Source organism: Tachysurus vachellii, chromosome 2 (genome assembly GCF_030014155.1).
Source record: "Tachysurus vachellii isolate PV-2020 chromosome 2, HZAU_Pvac_v1, whole genome shotgun sequence".
In the NCBI taxonomy this organism is placed as follows: Eukaryota; Metazoa; Chordata; class Actinopteri; order Siluriformes; family Bagridae; genus Tachysurus; species Tachysurus vachellii.
In genome coordinates this window covers 33,686,065-33,706,650 of record NC_083461.1, presented here as the reverse complement: position 1 = coordinate 33,706,650, position 20,586 = coordinate 33,686,065, and the positions used below count along the sequence as shown (strand labels likewise).

The 20,586-nt window shown below is 37.2% G+C and overlaps 2 protein-coding genes across 2 annotated transcripts; one reads left to right on the top strand and one right to left on the bottom strand.

The window, feature by feature from the left end:
• Window positions 1–1,171: 1,171 nt before the first annotated feature.
• Window positions 1,172–4,863, top strand: mpc1 (mitochondrial pyruvate carrier 1). The gene is made up of 5 exons (XM_060864384.1): window positions 1,172–1,369; window positions 2,026–2,029; window positions 2,968–3,064; window positions 3,960–4,092; window positions 4,474–4,863. The coding sequence occupies exons 1-5, from the start codon at window positions 1,299–1,301 to the stop codon at window positions 4,496–4,498; spliced, it is 330 nt and encodes a 109-aa protein (XP_060720367.1). The 5' UTR covers window positions 1,172–1,298; the 3' UTR covers window positions 4,499–4,863.
• A 4,809-nt stretch (window positions 4,864–9,672) lies between these two features.
• On the bottom strand, window positions 9,673–19,034 carry chs1 (chitin synthase 1). Its single transcript, XM_060864383.1, has 19 exons — window positions 18,879–19,034; window positions 18,406–18,541; window positions 17,568–17,753; window positions 15,888–16,972; window positions 15,695–15,790; window positions 15,447–15,611; window positions 15,214–15,361; window positions 15,055–15,120; window positions 14,694–14,928; window positions 14,025–14,225; window positions 13,595–13,879; window positions 13,284–13,463; window positions 12,593–13,136; window positions 12,231–12,376; window positions 11,765–12,123; window positions 11,430–11,540; window positions 11,111–11,328; window positions 10,939–11,005; window positions 9,673–10,793 (listed from the first exon to the last, which is right to left on the bottom strand). Exons 1-19 carry the CDS (start codon window positions 18,923–18,925, stop codon window positions 10,722–10,724), a joined length of 4,347 nt encoding a protein of 1,448 aa, XP_060720366.1. The 5' UTR covers window positions 18,926–19,034; the 3' UTR covers window positions 9,673–10,721.
• Between the last annotated feature and the right edge of the window lie 1,552 nt (window positions 19,035–20,586).

Sequence of the window (20,586 nt, the reverse complement as noted above, 5' to 3'; positions counted from 1 at the left end):
CAAAACAGAATTAGAATCAGAATTAGAATTAGGTTTATTGGCCAAGTGTGTTGCACACAGGAAATTTGGTTCCAGCTGTTTGTGACTCTCAAATGTACAGACATAAATAACACTATATTAGACTATACAATACAGACATAAATAACACTATATTAGACTATACAATACAGACATAAATAACACTATATTAGACTATACAATACAGACATAAATAACACTATACTATACAATACAAGACAATACAGACATAAATAACACCATACTATACAAAACAATACAGACATAAATAACACTATACTATACAATACAAGACAATACAGACATAAATAACACTATACTACACAAAACAATACAAAACAGACGATGAGAGACAATATAGACAGTATGGGTATTGAATATGAATACAGAATATATGACAGATTAAAGTACATGGTATTGCACAGAACAGTGCTGTGCAATATTATGCTTTTGTACAATATACAGCAGCAATGTGTTTAACATAATACTGATGATGTGATGACTGACAGTTCTGATAATGCAGTACTTATAGATATGAAGCAGGGAATATAATTATATTCAGTTGTTAATCAGGGTGATAAGGGGCCTGGGGACAGAAACTGTTCCTGTGTCTGGCAGTTTTGGTAAACAGAGCTCTGTAGCACTGAAAGAGGTTGTGTCCAGGGTGTGAAGGATCAGTAGTGATTTTTGTTAAACCTGTTATGTAAAAACCTGCTTTTCAGCTTTTCAAACTAGCTTCTGATTCTAATTACCCTAAGTACCCATTTTACATCAAAGGAGTTTTTTGACAAAAGCCTTTAAGCCTTTTTTATTTTTTATTTTTGTAAGCTGTATACATACACCAATGGACAATATATGATTGTACCTGTCAGAAATTATATACTGCATGCAGTACAGAATACTAGTAATATTTGATGCTGAGTAAGGACTCTTATACTGAAAAAGTGGCTAAAACAGGTAGTGACGTACAATTGCCGACTATTTGTCCTCTACCGTTTTGACAAAAGCATTTTTAAAAAAAAAAAAAAAGTTGTATACACATACCAATGTACAATATATGTCACAAATTATATACCGCATGCATGACAGTATACTAGTAGTATTCGATGTTGAGTAAAGACTCTTATACTGACAAATTGGCTAGAACCGGAAGTGACGTAACGTTGCTGGCAACGTAAAACAGATTTGTCCTCTATTTTCCAGTAGACTGAAACGAACATCTCGGCCTTCCAGCTTAGATTGTTTAATTTGTACGTTAACATTTATACTTGAGTGAAACAATGGCTGGTACTTTGGCCCGTAAAGCTGTGGATCATCTCCGCAGCAAGGAGTTCAGGGATTATTTGATGAGGTAAGATGAGCTAGCAATCTGCTAGCTAACTGAATATATCTACTACAAATTCTGACCATTCGTGAACAGTTAGTTAGTTAGTTAGTCAGTTAGTTAGTTAGTCAGTTAGTTAGTCGAATAATCAACGAGATCGCTAATTTAGATAATTTTAACAGAAATGAGCTTTGACCGAATTGAAGGGCGATTTGTCAAAGGCCACGTCCTAAACGACTCCCTGTTCACTTCACTACGTACACTAGGTAGTGTATGAAGTCCCCGCGTTCAACAAGCCTACCTAGTGCACTTTGTATAAGCATGACGGCTTATTAGATCAGCCTCCTCTGTTTACATATCAGCATGTATTGATAGTTCTGACAAAACGACAAGCAAATAAATAAAGTCTTGTTTAAAGTAAACAAACAAAAAAATCTGGGCGTCTTTCTTCTACCCATATAGTACGAATAAATAATTAAATATGTCTTTAGGAATGAGTTTTGCTTTCTGCTCTTTTAGGTCCATTTTTTTAAAGTAAGTAATGAGAGTTTTGTATGAGCGAATTTGCACTTTACATTTAATGTCAGTTTGTATGAATTAAGCTTTGCTTCATTTTCCCTTCAATAATATTTTTCTTTTTTCTTTTCTTTTATTTCCACTGCACATGGAACCTTCAACACCAGCACAGTAAGTGTGTCTCCTTGGTTATGATTTTTTATTAGTTGACACGTTGAAAACACTTGACATGTTGTTATAGAGAAATAATCCTTGACAGGACGGTTTTATTTCACTTATTCCACAGCGATTTGAAAAAGATCAGTTTTTTATTAGTTTATATAATGGAACATCCAAGTATCCCAGTTTCTTAGGAGCGCTTGGTTGCACTATTGGCTGAGGAGGTCTGGGTTTTTAATTTTCCAGATAAAGGGAAGTTTCTCACCATAGATTTAAAAGTGCAGTTATGACTTTTTTACTCTGGGTTATAAACCCTGCTCTGAAGTGAACGCATTGCAGTGCCAAGTGTATATAAAAACCCTCGTGTTGTGTAAACGCTAATTGCAGTAGGAGTTATTTGAGGGAAAATAAGAAACTAAGTTAAACAGTGACAGAATGCATGTCAATTGGAGCGAAGAGGAGAGTTATTATTAGTCCTGTTCAGAAAAGTCAAACTGTCTGGCAGAAAGAAATAATAGAGCATTTAAGGAATTCTCTGAAACATTAACAGAAGCTGGTTATCAACAAATGAATATAATTACACAACGTAAAATGATAACAAAGCTGTGAAAGATAACAATGCTTGCTTGGGCACAGAAGACAGACATGACTGTTATTTAACGTGCTCGTTCTGAGTTTATCCAATCACGGTTGATGAAAGTGTAAAGATGCAAATAAGAACCCAGGGTTTAAGAACGTACAGTGTGAAACGTCACTGGATTTATTACTAACCCCAGGTGAACTATGTATGTCTCGGGGGTTTACAAGAACCCAGTATTAACTGTTTCACGTGTGAAAATCTCTTTAGTGTGTGTCTGACACATACCAAACACATCATTCAGCCTTCACATAGATCTTTTAAGAAAAGTGTGATTAAATTACTGTTGCTGATCTGCTTTATTCATTTTCAGCACTTTTGGGGTCCAGTAGCAAACTGGGGGCTGCCGATTGCTGCCATCAGCGACATGAAGAAAAGTCCAGAAATTATCAGCGGACGAATGACCTTTGGTACGTGATAAAGCAGATGTGTCTAGTTTAAATAGTTTCACAAACTGATGCTTTGTCTGTGGTTGGCACACATGCGTAGATATAAAATGCAACCTCTGCGATTTTTTATTTATTTATTTTTTTTTTTTTTAATATTTGTATATATGCAGAGTCAGCTCTAAAATTATTGGCACCCTGGTTTAAAAAATGTGTTGCAGATTTTAATTAGTTTTCCATAATTATTTTTCATCATTATGAATCACACCCAGAGGTCTTCAACAGTAAGCCCGTATGGAACGTGTTATCTGTAACATCGAACTTCATGTTTGATATTGTTTTATGAAAATGGAATGAATTAGAATCATCACTTGATGAAAAACAAGGGGGGTCTCAGACTTTTGTACACAACTGAATATATATATATATATTTTTTTCTGTAGCTCCAGTTCTCTCAGTTTTCTAGGTGAGATTATGACAAATAAAAACAGACCATTTTTTCCCCTAATCCCTTAATTAACCCGTCTTTCCAAGGGTGCCAATATTTCCGGAGTGTTTTTTTCCATAATAGAGGCATCTAAGCTTTTAGATTTAGCCAATAATAGGTTTCAGTCTGTTTATTATAGCTGTTGAACCAGTTACAACAGGATCTCTATTCTCAAATGCTAAAAGGAGACGGATCATTTTTCTCTTTTGTGTCGAGGTAACACTGGTGACTGCTTTTGAGGTGTTTTAATACACTTTATTATGGACTGATTTAAAAACAAATTGTTTGGTATAAGCGGAGAAAATCATGAAAGTGAGTGAGGTTCGGTCAGTACACCATGTAGTCTCCTGTTCTATCACTTTTGATCCCATCCGTATGAGCTGTATTACTTTTACGTTAAATATTTACACATATTTATCTCACTTTCTCCAGCTCTGACCTGCTACTCGCTGCTGTTCATGAGATTTGCCTACAAGGTACAGCCAAGGAACTGGCTCCTCTTTGCCTGCCATTTCACCAACGAGGCGGCGCAGCTCATTCAGGGAGGACGGCTTATTAAATACAAGTAAGACGTCGCCGTTTTATAGCCTTCTCGGTAAGAGAAGAAGCCTTTTATTCTTTATTTCATATATCACAACTTTGGAGTTTGAGGTCAGAGCACAGGATCAGACATGATACAGCGCCCCTGGAGCAAAGAGGGTCAAGGGCCTCACTCAAGGGCCCAACAGTGGCAGCTTGTAAGTGCTGGGGCTTGAACCTCGATCCTCTGATCAACAATAAGTGCCTTAACCACATGAGCCAGCACTGCTCCAAGGAGCTAACTGATTGACCTCTAATCTACAATTATGTCAACTTGTCTAGCAAAGTATTGAAACAATTGAGAACAGCTTTGTAATACAAAATAATTCTATCTTCTTTCTCCTTTGTTTTTCTCTTCTCTTTCCAGCATGGAGAAAAAAACAGCGAAATGATGAGCAGCCGTGACCGGCGGCGGTTTTCTCTCCATAACGAGCGGATCATAACTTTCAGAAATAAAATTTTAAACACAAAAAACACTTAGAATTTTATCTGAATAACATCATCAGTACAATTGAGCTCCCGTATCAAAGGGACGTAGGCTTTCAGAATAGATCGGAATAAAAATGTATATAAAGAACGATTATTTCTAAGACTGTTACGCACACTTAGCTTTGTGTTTTTTTTTTTGTTGTTTTTAATCTTTGGTACACATCAAGCTACTGATTTCTGGAATTGTCATTTCAGTTAATTTATTCATGGCTGAGAGGTGTAATATAAAGTTAACCTCAAAACAAATAAAATCTGAATTAAAAGCTGATTTACTGCATTAAGTGCTGGTTTGTTCTGGCTATGAATGTGCATCGTTCAATCCACAAGTTCATATTCAACCTGAAACCCCAGTGCAAAAATAAATCTCTTAACTCTTACACACTGCCCATATTCTATAGCTTCATGCTAAAGTATTCCCTCCATAACAAGTTTCTACACCGAATATCGATATCACTGATCTGTTTATAACATAGAAATAAGTATAAATGTACCATTAGGGAGTTTATCCTTGATTGAATCAATTCAGTTTGATTTTTATTTGTATCACAGTATAAACAATGGGCCTTGTCTCAAAGCAGCTTTACAGGAATATAAAAATTCAGAGTAAAAATGACAAAGTTTAAAATGTTTCGGGGAGCTGGGAGAGTGTACGTGTTTTAGATTTTAAACGTAAAAAAGCTTTTATATCAAGACGTGAAAACAAAACCGGCCGAATGATTTGAATAGATTTTATTACGTTCCAGAAGTGTCGAGTTTGTTATATAATCATTCCTAAGCATTACAGCCATCAAACACTTTCCTCATGGCAACAACATAAAAATACTTATAATTACTATCTAATTAAAGCTATTAACTATTAATTCGGCTTTTGCTTTGTGACGGAAGACGAGGGAACATGAGGGAACACTGGAAAATTGTAGGTGCTTCGTCTGGCTCGGGTTTTATCCCCTATTAAAGGCGGCTCTTGTGTGTACAGCTAAACTGGCTATTTATTTTTTTAAATAAATAAAAACAAACGGAAAATAAGAGCTAGTTGAAGAATTTCAGTAAGAGGTAGGTCTTTATTATTCGTTTGAAGATCGACAGTGACTCAGTTGTTCAGACATCTAGGGGAAGTTCATTCCACTACCTCTGTGACAGAACAGTAAAGAGTCTTGATGTATACCTACCTCTTAACCTGAGAGATGGTGGGACCAGTGCTGACAGATCGGTAGATTGGAAGGTGTGAGATGGAGGAGTGATTGAGCTTTGAGGTAAGAGGGAACCGGTCCATTTTTGGCTTTGTAGGCAAGCATCAGTGCTTTGAATCAGATGTTTTCAACTACTGGAAGCCAGTGGAGGGAGAGTAGCAGTGCGGTGGTGTGTGAGAACTTAGGCAGGTTGAAAACAAGTCATGCAGCTAGAATTAAAATTCTAAAATTTTAATTATAGCTGTATTTAAAATTAAAATTCTTCTAATATACTTTTCTGGTATCAGGTGCAGCAGGACACCTGAACGTCACATCCATGTAAATTTCCCATTCCATATTTAATCCACTTTGCTGTTATAATGTTGTATAGTGTTATAAGCTCTCCAATCTTCTCCTCTGAGAAGGCTTTCCGGAGTGTGTTTGTTTGGATTTGTGATCAATCATCTACAAGAGCATTAGTGAGATTAGACACTGATCTCATAATGAACTCAGAAATTACTCTGACCTATTAGTTTCTCAGGAGCTCTTGGTTGCACAATTCTATTCGAACACAAACTGCTGTAGAAAGGACATTATGATGGTGGGTTCCTCATGGTTCCTCACAAGGTTTCTTCCTCTTATCATCTCAGGGAGTTTTTCCTTGCCACCGCCGCCTCCATTTTGCTCAATAGGGATAAATGTTAGTGAAAAATTAGTAATTGAATTTTAAACTTTACAATTTTTATTGTTACTATGCTTCTGTAAAACTGTGTTGAGACAATCTCAATTGTGAATAGTGATATACAAATACTTTTTAAATTTGTTTTATGTGCGTGATCGTTAGTTGTCCATATACATTTGGCCATAAGTATCCAGTGTATGAATCCAGGTCTTCTTATTCCCGAAGTGCTTAAATTATCACTTAAAACTTTGTGCTTTTCTTGGTTATAGTACCACCAACAGAGTTTTAGATACCCTTACTCTAGTAATTTTAGTTATTCTAAATCGGTGACCTAGTGAACAAGTATCAGGATGTGAAAGACTTCTGTAATCGCTCTTGATAATGGCGTCTTCAACCAATCTTATCCTGCCACGCCGAGTCATTTTTCCTCACTCACTCTCACTCACTCATTTTCTACCGCTTATCCGAACTACCTCGGGTCACGGGGAGCCTGTGCCTATCTCAGGCGTCATCGGGCATCAAGGCAGGATACACCCTGGACGGAGTGCCAACCCATCGCAGGGCACACACACACACTCATTCACTCACGCAATCACACACTACGGACAATTTTCCAGAAATGCCAATCAACCTACCGTGCATGTCTTTGGACCGGGGGGAGGAAACCGGAGTACCCGGAGGAAACCCCCGAGGCACGGGGAGAACATGCAAACTCTACACACACAAGGTGGAGGCGGGAATCGAACCCACAACACTGCAGGTGTGAGGCGAACGTGCTAACCACTAAGCCACCGTGCCCCCCCTCATTTTTCCTCAGTTTATGCAAATTCAATCAACAAACAAAAAGGCGTTATTTGTGCATAAAATTTAATAGCATTCAACGTTAACATTTATCTAACACTTTCATTTAACTAGCACTTTCCATCGAATGTGTAAGTATAAGAACAAAAAGCACTTGTCTTTTTCACTTTTTCTACACCACAAATACTGAACCTTGTAAACAAACTTAGCTTTCATAAACACTACAATGCATAATCTCTCCAAATCACATTAACAATCATTTACACAGATATGTTGTTGAACCATTACATTAAAGTTAACAAAATCTACCACAACTGTTATAGAGCCAGGTAATTATTACATTTGGAATTGATTTAAAAAAAAAAAAAGAGTGTACGTGTTTTAGATTTTAAACGTAAAAAAGCTTTTATATCAAGACGTGAAAACAAAACCGGCCGAATGATTTGAATAGATTTTATTACGTTCCAGAAGTGTCGAGTTTGTTATATAATCATTCCTAAGCATTACAGCCATCAAACACTTTCCTCATGGCAACAACATAAAAATACTTATAATTACTATCTAATTAAAGCTATTAACTATTAATTCGGCTTTTGCTTTGTGACGGAAGACGAGGGAACATGAGGGAACACTGGAAAATTGTAGGTGCTTCGTCTGGCTCGGGTTTTATCCCCTAATAAAGGCGGCTCTTGTGTGTACAGCTAAACTGGCTATTTATTTTTTTAAATAAATAAAAACAAACGGAAAATAAGAGCTAGTTGAAGAATTTCAGTAAGAGGTAGGTCTTTATTATTCGTTTGAAGATCAACAGTGACTCAGTTGTTCATATATCTAGGGGAAGTTCATTCCACTACCTCTGTGACAGAACAGTAAAGAGTCTTGATGTATACCTACCTCTTAACCTGAGAGATGGTGGGACCAGTGCTGACAGATCGGTAGATTGGAAGGTGTGAGATGGAGGAGTGATTGAGCTTTGAGGTAAGAGGGAACCGGTCCATTTTTTGCTTTGTAGGCAAGCATCAGTGCTTTGAATCAGATGTTTTCAACTACTGGAAGCCAGTGGAGGGAGAGTAGCAGTGCGGTGGTGTGTGAGAACTTAGGCAGGTTGAAAACAAGTCATGCAGCTAGAATTAAAATTCTAAAATTTTAACTATAGCTGTATTTAAAATTAAAATTCTAATATACTTTTCTGGTATCAGGTGCAGCAGGACACCTGAACGTCACATCCATGTAAATTTCCCATTCCATATTTAATCCACTTTGCTGTTATAATGTTGTATAGTGTTATAAGCTCTCCAATCTTCTCCTCTGAGAAGGCTTTCCGGAGTGTGTTTGTTTGGATTTGTGATCAATCATCTACAAGAGCATTAGTGAGATTAGACACTGATCTCATAATGAACTCAGAAATTACTCTGACCTATTAGTTTCTCAGGAGCTCTTGGTTGCACAATTCTATTCGAACACAAACTGCTGTAGAAAGGACATTATGATGGTGGGTTCCTCATGGTTCCTCACAAGGTTTCTTCCTCTTATCATCTCAGGGAGTTTTTCCTTGCCACCGCCGCCTCCATTTTGCTCAATAGGGATAAATGTTAGTGAAAAATTAGTAATTGAATTTTAAACTTTACAATTTTTATTGTTACTATGCTTCTGTAAAACTGTGTTGAGACAATCTCAATTGTGAATAGTGATATACAAATACTTTTTAAATTTGTTTTATGTGCGTGATCGTTAGTTGTCCATATACATTTGGCCATAAGTATCCAGTGTATGAATCCAGGTCTTCTTATTCCCGAAGTGCTTAAATTATCACTTAAAACTTTGTGCTTTTCTTGGTTATAGTACCACCAACAGAGTTTTAGATACCCTTACTCTAGTAATTTTAGTTATTCTAAATCGGTGACCTAGTGAACAAGTATCAGGATGTGAAAGACTTCTGTAATCGCTCTTGATAATGGCGTCTTCAACCAATCTTATCCTGCCACGCCGAGTCATTTTTCCTCACTCACTCTCACTCACTCATTTTCTACCGCTTATCCGAACTACCTCGGGTCACGGGGAGCCTGTGCCTATCTCAGGCGTCATCGGGCATCAAGGCAGGATACACCCTGGACGGAGTGCCAACCCATCGCAGGGCACACACACACACACTCATTCACTCACGCAATCACACACTACGGACAATTTTCCAGAGATGCCAATCAACCTACCGTGCATGTCTTTGGACCGGGGGGAGGAAACCGGAGTACCCGGAGGAAACCCCCGAGGCACGGGGAGAACATGCAAACTCTACACACACAAGGTGGAGGCGGGAATCGAACCCACAACACTGGAGGTGTGAGGCGAACGTGCTAACCGCTAAGCCACCGTGCCCCCCCTCATTTTTCCTCAGTTTATGCAAATTCAATCAACAAACAAAAAGGCGTTATTTGTGCATAAAATTTAATAGCATTCAACGTTAACATTTATCTAACACTTTCATTTAACTAGCACTTTCCATCGAATGTGTAAGTATAAGAACAAAAAGCACTTGTCTTTTTCACTTTTTCTACACCACAAATACTGAACCTTGTAAACAAACTTAGCTTTCATAAACACTACAATGCATAATCTCTCCAAATCACATTAACAATCATTTACACAGATATGTTGTTGAACCATTACATTAAAGTTAACAAAATCTACCACAACTGTTATAGAGGCAGGTAATTATTACATTTGGAATTGATTTAAAAAAAAAAAAAAAAAAAATCACAAAATCACACAGTCAGCTTGTAGGATTGCATAACTGTCTAATCCAGCAGTAAACTAACTAACCAGAAATTACAGCTTCATTTTTAAACTTCTGGCACCTGGCTCGTAAATGGACAGTCATTTGGTTGTAAAAAAAAAAAAGTGAACCACACAGAGCATGTTTTGAAAAAAACAACAACCTTGTTGTGTGAGTCTGGTGATCTTGTACCTTTATAATTATGACAATCCTCTTTCAGGAATCTGGGATTTTGATTTATAATATACAGCACCGATACAAATGAGTTGGTCAATCTTGAATGTAAATGATTATATGATAGCTTTATCATTTGTTGATAAGAATTGTTTCATGACTGCTTATGTTAACACAAACTCTTTAGACATACAGTAGAACTGCAGAGAGTCTTTCAGCTACAGCTTTTCTTTCTTAGCCTTCACCATAAAAGAATCACATATATATATATATATATATATATATATATATATATATATATATATATATATATATATATATATATATATGTATATATATATATATATAATAAATACAGTACACAGTATTTATTGCACATACTTGAGTCATTGCATTATTTTCCCTTTCTATTGGCTAGATTTTCATTTGCATTTTTAGTACAATAAAACTTGTACTTGTACTAAAACTGTTATTACAAGAGTGCAGTCATAAGTAAATATAAATTTACCGAAATCACACATCTCTTCATCTCATCTCAAGTCAGCGTCGGTAATGACAAGCTCATTTACATTTTGGTTCTCCAAGATCATGGCTTCCTCATCCTGCACAAAAAAAATAATCGTCAATGGATTAAACCCACCGTTTTCATCATACATTCTTGGCATATTGGGTCCAAAGCTAATATAGACATAAATTTGGTAAAATACCCAAATATATTCAAAAGAATGAATCAAAATGATTACTCACGGGATCCTTTTCTCTGTAGTCCTTCTCCGTGCCTCTGTAGGCTAACACATGGATCAAGGTGTATACTCTGTTACGGAAGACAAAAAAAAACAAGAAAGCGTATAAAAATCATCAGTACAACACTTAAGCTCATTTGAACCGTATCATACTGTATTATGCATATGTAATGTACCTGTGGTAAAGCATAGCCAGAAACTGGATCAACAGAAGTAAGGCAAAAGACAGCAAGAACATTAAACTTAGTGGTTCCACCTTCAAAGGTTCATCAGCCAAACTGCCATTAGGCAGATATTTAGGAATCTTGATGCTAATTATGTCACCTCCAATGGCTTGAAGAAAAAATGTGGCCACAACCCATAAGACGTTCACAATAAAGTACAGAAATACTGCCTGGAATGGAAACAGAGTAGGAATTTTAATGAAGTTAAAGACTAGATTGATGGATTTCAGTGAAATTAAGGAAGAGAATCTGAGATTGTTAGGATTGTCACCTTGTTCCGTAGGGATTTCAGTTCCCTTTCCACTTGCTCTAGATGGCTTTTGGGATCTTGTACAGGTTTCAGATAGCGCTCTATCAGTTTGTTCCAGAAGTCTGTCTCATCCTGGATAGATAAACAAATATTTGATTCAATGATCAGTATGACTAATACAATCATCTACAGACCAATCCTCCTCATAAAGTTGCTAATTTCCAGGCTGAATTTATTAAAGAGCAACTCCTAAACAGCTGCTGTTCTCTTTAAAACAAAAACCAAGAACAAAAAACATGAATTATTGCTTCCAGTATGTGATGAAGTAGATGGAAAGAGCCCAGTGCTGTCCTTACCTCAGTCAGTCTTATAACCTGAGGAGCTACCAGGGTTTTCTCTATAGCTCTCTTGACTCTTGCCTCCAGCCGCTTCATGTGGTTGATTTGCATGCGGTTGCTCTTCAGGATCCTCCTTGCTGACTCATTAAGTGCATCCTGTAGTTCTTCTAGTTGGCTCTCTGACAAAATGTCCTCTGGGCCCACTTTGTCCTTTAGTTCTTCATTAAGCGTTTCTGATAGTGTCTGCACAAGTTCCTCACACAGATCTTCCTGGTTCTTATTTCTGAGGGTGTACCTAATCTGCTCCTGGAGGTTCCTCTTAAGATTTGCATAAGTAAGCTTCCTCAGGAATACAGATTTCACTGGTCTGACCCAGTCTGTTCAACAAAAAGAATGACTTTATAATAGATCCTTCTAGATTTACTAATGCTGCTTGCTAAAGATTTAGGTTGATCAAACCAATTACTCATTTTTTAAGACTTACCACTCTCAGGTACAACTTCCTTTTCTTGCTCCTCTTTATCACTGTATGTATCCAAGTCGTCCTCTTCCTCATCATCATCATCATCATCATCATGATCATCATCATATGATGTGTAAGTTTTTTGATCCATGCTGAGGTCACTTGTACTGTAAAAAAATATTTAATATTTAATTAATAGACAGAAAATACAAATGGCCCTTGCCTCAAATGCAGGCCTCTAATTAAAAACCATGTAATTGTATTCACTATATACTTTTACACATATTAGAAATTGCTGTTTTTACTGGCTATGAAGCACAGAAGAGAATATAGACAGTTGTAATTAACTTTTGAGTGGAAATAATAGCTGGATGCAGGTCTACCTGTTCACAGATTTTGTTTCTTCCTTGTCATTGGACAGATTCTTGATGTTCCTCATCCTCAGTGAAACGCCTCTATTATTTTCAATAGGGTTATCGTCAGTTTCAGAGTGCTTTAAACTTTCTTCAGCATCCTGCAAAGTTGTCTCCTTCTCTGGTATGGCTGATGAAGCATTGGATAAACCATTTGGATTAACTGCATGCTGGATTTGCTGTAGCATCAAGTTTTCAGTTTCTTGAGTGACTTGGATATTTACATCCCAGCAACAGAGTTTGCAGTTGCGGTTGCACAAAACTCCAACATGTCTTTTCTGCTCCTTCTCTTTGGTGGATTCTCGAGTGCCCCAGGAGACTATGTTCATGTTGACCAAGGAGTAGATAGTAAGGAGGAGGTAACCACTGGGGATGCATATAAAATACATGAGACCATAGACAATCATGCCAAACTCCTGCGGATGAAGTAATGCTGTGACAAAGTACAAGATTGCCATGGACACCAGAAATATCCCAGTAGGGGTGATGAATGTGCCTTCTTTCACCATGTCACCTGTTGGCACATTGGGATGTTTAAGTAGAACAACGTGATCACAAACGGTGCTATGAAAGGCCATATCATTGTTGAGTTTTCTTATAGATATAAGATGACGGATATTTATAGCAAAAATGCAGTTGGGACTAATAGGATATCACTCACCAATAATGGAGAAGAAAGATGCTGTCATTAGAAATGCATAGAAAACACTTAGAATGGCTGCAATGGTAATTTGAAAGTTGGATTTGGTGAAGAAACAAATTAGCATGTAAATAACTGGTGGTATGACGGCTATGATAATAGACAGAGTCCCTTCAATTCTAAACACAAACTGGAAAGCCCCTAAAGAAAAGAGAAAGATAAACAATATATCTCAGGTCAATAATACAGAACAGTTCATTTTCTTATATTTATGCATCACTGATATTTTCTGACCAATAATATGCCAGAATATACTGGCTTGATATACTGACCAGCTACCATCAAGGTGACTGAAGCAGGTCCGAGAATCGAAGAAGCCACAGTGAAAATTTGGTAGAAGATGTAGAGCATAGATATGGAAGAGTTTCTCTTTACAGTTTCTTTTCCACTGTGTAGGAGGTCTAAAGTATTTGCAAGAGTTGAGGGGCCCCAGCGGCGCCTTTGGTTGTAGAACTCCTTAAATTCTTGAGGAGAATTAGTGTAAGCATCCGAGGCAGCGTTGTACTCCACTCTCCATCCCTGCTGGAGAAGCAATGTGCAAAGCCAGCGATCCTCACCTAAAAATACATTGGAAATGATTTGTCAGTGTAATGAATTAGTTAAATGTTAGAACTTCCCTTGACAATAATAACCTCCCCACATTTTATTTTGCAGGTGTTGGATTGTGGGTTTGTGTAATCAGTCCCTGGGAATGTCTGTTACCTTGATCATATTGGACGTACTCAGAAGCCCTTGTGGCCTTGGTGGTGTATCGCTTGAGCACATTGTCATCCATTAGAGCTGACCCCCTGAACAGACTGAAGCATCCAGGGCTGCAAAGAACACACCCAAATACATGCTCTGCTGTTTTCTGGAGCCAGTGACCCACAGCATACTCAAATTTCTGGTACCACACCATTGGCCCTGCAATCAAAATTTGAGCGCTCATTAGCACCTTAAGTAGGTACTGTAAGGAGCAGGCTGAATCAAAAGTATTAGAATCCATATGCGGAGTTTATTCAAAGCACAAGCACACTAGATATAGAGAATAGAGAAGCAAAGGTTGAATGAGAGAGAAGGCAGAGGTCAGAAAATACAGAAAGGCAAACAGCATGGCAAACAGATCCAAAAACACAAAATTCAAAGGGCACAATACGGGAGAACCGATACACGTCTTGGTAAGTCAGAGAACTGACAATACTTTGCAACTAGCTTAGCATGAGCTAAGCTTAGCATAGCTAAACTAAGGATTTAACTCTTGACCTGAGCACAGTTCAATATTCTTGTGAGGGCTCCCTCTGTTGGGTCTGGGGTGGATTTTCAGCTGGTATTGTTACAGGTAAATTCTGAATAGGAAGGAGACAAATTTTATCAAAATGAAAACAATCTTACCCATTCCAGTTGGATGAATTCTTCCACATGCAGCACCTACATTAGCATACATTCGCAGACGATCAACCAGTAAAATCACAGCAGAGGGGTGGAAGTCAGTGTCACCATCCAAAGCCAAGATATATGTATTGTCATCTGATATGTATTTTCTTTTACTATCGTTGTCACAGTTTGGTAAGAGGTAAGCTTCTCCATCCAGTGATATGAGACTTGGACGATGTACAAAGTTCTGTCTCTGTTAGCACACATAAAGAAACGTCCACATAAACATCAATTCATCCATTTTCTGTACTGCTTATCTTACACAGAGTTGATAAAAATACAGAGTACCACTTTAACATGATATTATGAGAAATCTTACAGTGATTTTCTGGGGATTTTTCACGATGTAACCTTTCCAACCCAGGAGATAATACATATACATTATCTGCAAAGAAAAACAATCAAATTATGAAAGGTTGCAGTTGAATGATCATAATTCTAAAACACAGCTCAGTATTTATAATTTCTTCCATCTCACCTGTGACCATCTCTTTTTGTTTCTTATAAGCTCTTTGTCCTTGAGATGGACATATAACATATTTCCCTCAGGTAGCACAAATGCAATCCGACCACCATAAGGAGTGTCAATGATAGACACTTCATCTGGCTCTTTGTTTGTGAATACTCTGAACAGCATAAACGTTAAACTTTTAATTAGGAAAGAATCACTGGATAGATCACAAACTACTGAATTTTTTAAATGGTTCTTACCTGTACACTTCTATGACCACATTGATTAGATCTTCCACATATGAATTGACCAACTTTGTCTCAGTCTCTTTCTCTATCATGAAGGCATCATCAACATAAATATGGCATTCGAATTCAAAGCAATTCTTATGCTCTTCCTTTGGGTCACCTCTGTACCTGTCCAGCCTAAAACCATGACAAATTGGAATGAGCTAGACATTACAAGTAGACCTATGTTCCTTATATAAACAATACAAAGCAAATTTTACCTGAACATTGAGGTAAGGATCTTAAGCATTTCATCATATGTTTCATGCCACATTGTTGCACAGAGATATATGACAACATTTTCTGCCTCTTCATGGCTGAAATTCATATATTTAAAAAAATGTGAAACACGTTTACAAAATGTTACCAAAATGACATTTGGTGTTCAATTAAGTTAAATTAATCATATTTTACCTCTCTGGGTCCTTCACTTTCATTTTGGTGTTTAGTAGTAGTGACTGATCGATGAAAGCGGATTCATACAGCCGCCGAACAAAGAGCTGTGATGTCCGCTCAATAAGGGGCACCTTCATGCTCCACACATAATATGAGCACGAAATCAACCCAAGCCACATGCAGGCACCTTCAAGTGCAAGCATGGAGAAAGGCCAAACTGCATAATGGCTACTCAGTGTTGTTTTACAGATACTATTGGTGAGCTCCAGGATGATCAGTGGAGTACTGTTAGAATCCTTCAGCTTCACAAGACCAGAACAAAAGTCCAGAAATGGGTTATAGATTGGTGAATAGTTGGCGGTCAACTCAGAGAAGTATGAGGTCTCTGGTGCCACATCCAAGGTGTTCACTTGAGTCAGGAAAAGTGTTATGCCTACAATCAGTGTAACAGGACCTGTCAGTGAGACTGGCGTGGCAAAGCTCATTCTCACTGCATGTATCTTGCAGGCCACAACCCCGAACCAATGGCAGGCAGCAGAGCAGAAGATTTGGAGGAAAAACACTCCAAGGCCCACCTCAAGAGTATCTTTTGAAATTTCTGTGAAAGCACCCCAGTTGATGCGGTTCTCAGCTATTAGGCAATAATAAAAGAAATACACCCCAACAGTAACAGCAATCCTCATGAGACTGGTTAACATGAAGACAGAATCTCTGAACCCATCTAATTCGTTTAGCATATCCTGAATCTTGTTGCTGGCCTGTAGAGAATTTTCCCACCAGTTAAAAGAAATTAGAAGAGAAGAAAATATAGCAATACCAACATAGTAATAACAGTCTTGCTCTTGGTGTGCAGTATGAGAAGTTATTCGCACATAGTAATCAATAGCAAGCAGGCAGTAGCCAGTGGACACTAGAACAATGGAGCAAATAGGGAAAATGATCATCCAGCGATGGTGCTGAAGTTGAAAGAAAGCATGAAGGAAGGCAGTGCCGATGCAGACTCCTCCAGATATGAAAAGGTTGGTCAGAACATCAAACTGAGGCATCACAACCAGAACCAAGACTGAGGTCCCCACCGCCACCAAGATCTCAATCCCTGAAATCTGCAATATAATATGATAACATTTGTGAACCACTTCATTTAGTGTGAAAATCTATGCAGTTTTATGGGGCCATATTTCATTACCAGGGTAGTCAGTGTCTTTTTTTAGTTTTAAGGTGTTCAGGTCACTAAAGTGTTGTGAATTATTGATCCTAAATCTCTGTAGACTTCTATATACTTATGAAAAATAAATATAGATACATATGATATATACAGAGCTAGAGGCATCAGTTCAGAAAGTGGAGAGTCTTCACAGATATCTTTGTTCTTCCTGATTAGCAAAATGAAACGGTTTTTAAAATTCATCTACCTGGACAAATGGACAGAGAGGTATACAATTTATTTTCCCAAAGACATATTAAAAACAACCCATCTATTTACTGTATTAACATGAAACTCCACAGAAAAACACCATCACATTGAATTACTTGTACGCATAAACTAATCAATGGTTAATAATTAATATCTGTTGCTACCATTTTGTCATGGTTCACTGCCTATCCAGATCGTTGCAAACAATATATATATATATATAAATCAAAAAGTCACCAATTAGTGAAGAATTTGTTTAAATGATTTGCATTATATTAACTCACAATTCCCAAGATTTTCATGGTGGGTGAAACATAGCTTTTGAAGGCACATTTCCACAGACATTTGAGGAACACCAGCAGGTTGGGTGTTACCAGGGCACACATCAGCAGTAGGGTGTAGAACTGCCTATCTGTAGAAGTCCTGAGGGATTTTGGACTAGAAAGTGTGGCCAATGTCAGGAGAGAACCCTGTAATAAGATTTGTTATATTATTACCAGGCTGTTTAAGGCTATTTAGGGATGGAAAACAACAACCACAACAAAAACAAAACGAACTTAAATGAAAACAGCATGGATTTTTCCTCCAAAGGTAGAATGTGTGAAAGATTTAATTATAGATTCCATATTCCTTGTGGAGAAAATTTAAGAAACTTCATGATGTGTCATGACTTTGAAACAAGAAATTAAATAAAGACAATTACACAAAAACCACAGTATGACTGAATAATTTTATTAGCTTCAATTATCTCAAAAGATACCATGTGAATTTGAATTTTATTATGATCCCTAAAGCTCCCTGTAATGATTCTTAATTTACTTCCTTATTACAAAGTTTCCAAGTCATCAGACTGCTGCTTTGTTCCACACGTTGCTAAGATATCACTTTATACCGGTGAGGGTAGGAATATTCAGGATGATATAGATTACAGAGTACAAAGTAGTCATAGCTCAGTGCTATCATAAAATCCATTATAAACTGCTAGATACAGCAGCAGTTCCGTGTGAGTTGTTACTTGGATTGAATAACAGAAACAGTTATAGCTGTTGTTATGAAGCCTGCGCAATAAATAATTTATGAATTATTCATACGTAATGCAAAAGTTTCAGTGTTACAGTTCACCTTGCTGATGACGGCACTGGTCAAGACCAATAAGCCTATAACCACTGCCATGAAGTGCTGCATTAACATCAAGCATGTTTTCTTCTTTTCTTTCTCGGCTCCAATCGGATTTAGCTGAAAGGGATCCCATGTGTCCCTGTAAAAGCATTAGTGTATCGTTCATTTTGAGACGCTCAAATTTACACAGAATACGGCATATCATTCTTCCAGTTGACAATTATATGTACAGTCTGTACAGATATACTGTAAATTGATTAGGGACACGTTACTTTCATAGCCATAAGCTGGTAATATGTGTAGCCCAGACTGGCATAATATACTTCTTTTTTTTAACTAAAGGTGGATAATAATAATATTCTTAAAACTTTCTCACAAATCCACTTGATCCACTTAATTAACTGGCAAAGATAAATACAAGATCTCGACTAGACAAAAAATATGTCATATATAAAACAAATTAGATTTGATGGTACCTGTGCCTCCCCTCTCTCTTTTGGCCCCTATTCCTCAGCTCTTCCATGTTGTTCTGCTAGTCCATGAACAGTATGGAATCAAGTCACATCTAGAGACTGGTTTATTTATGCCTTTTTCCTCGAGCTATGACTATACCCTTAGCCCTGCCTCATTTATAATGCACAAGGCCATAAACAGGTACAAGGATCAACTGAGCAGAGATTCCCTTTGTGACTTTAACAGGAAATGATTAGTTTATATACAGGGCAAAGACCAAAAACTGGTAACTAACAACCATTTTAATCAAATGTAACATGGAGTATTAAAATAACAGTAACATATAATCACCCTACTTAAAGCTAATACAATAGAGATATTGTATTACCAATAGAGAAATATATATCTATATACAGTATATAGATAGATAGATAGATAGATAGATAGATAGATAGATAGTATTCACAGTATATTCCATTTAGCATAACATTAAAACCACTGACAGTGAAGTGAATAGCACTGATTGTCCTGGTACAGTGGCATCAGTTAAGTTGTGGGATTATATTAGGCAGCAAGTGAACAGTCAGTTCATGGAGTTGATGTGTTTGAAGCAGAAAAAATGGGCTAGTGTAAAGATTTGAGTGATAATTAATAGCTAGTCAATCTTGGTATACCTTGATCATCAAGGTCCAGCCATCCTATGTCACATATTCTGGACATAACCCTGACTCACCCAGTTATGGGCTGCCATCTTCAGCACTCTTATATATTGTATACATAAGAACTGTACAGATTATATAGTGACATTATATTTAATATTGTTTTTAGATTACATCCTTTCCTATCCACCTTCTAGAAAATCTTTTTTGTTTCTGCTATGTGTGAGGAATGAAATAATGTTCATTTAAACAAAGTAATATATTTAAATAACAACTTCCAAATAGCTGCGATGGGTTGCCACTCCGTCCAGGGTGTATCCTGCCTTGATGCCTGATGACGCCTGAGATAGTTCGGATAAGCGGTAGAAAATGAGTGAGAGTGAGAACTTCCAAATAGTGATATATTCTTCTAAAGGTCAACACAATAATTTTAGTATTTGAGTTGCAAACCATAATTTGTGTCAGAACAGTTTAAGGTTGTCTGGTTAACAGGTTTCTCATAGGTTTAGGCATGCAGTTAATTATAGGCTTTATTTTTTGAGCATTTCTAAACTCCTTCTAGCTTGTGTGGGCTTGTTCTTCTATGATTACTCGTGTCTGATTTCCCGTGATACAACTGTAAAGCTAATTATAACTGGCAGGGTTGGTTAGGATTAGGGAGCTTTTGTGATTGGTTTTTATAACCTCTGATCTAAAAGTAGGTGAAACAGCGATGTGAGTTACGAGGCTAGCTGAAGGTATGTAATTTGTCGCCCTCTTGCTGCATTTTACATAGATCTTATCTGACAGACACACTTATAACCAGCAACTTACATGTATCTCGATTATACAATAGAATAATTTAGAGCTAAGGGGAAATTTTACTACTTAGACAATAGTGTGCTTATTTGGCTTTAGCTTATAACTATTAAGTCAGATAATAGGCCTCACTGTCCATTTATACAATATTTATTAAACGGATCATCCCATTTATGCAGTTTAGTTACAAACATTCAGTGAGGTTGAGGTCAGGGCTCTGAGCAGGCCATATATGTTCTTCCACTCCACAAGTTAGACAAATTGTGTGTTCATG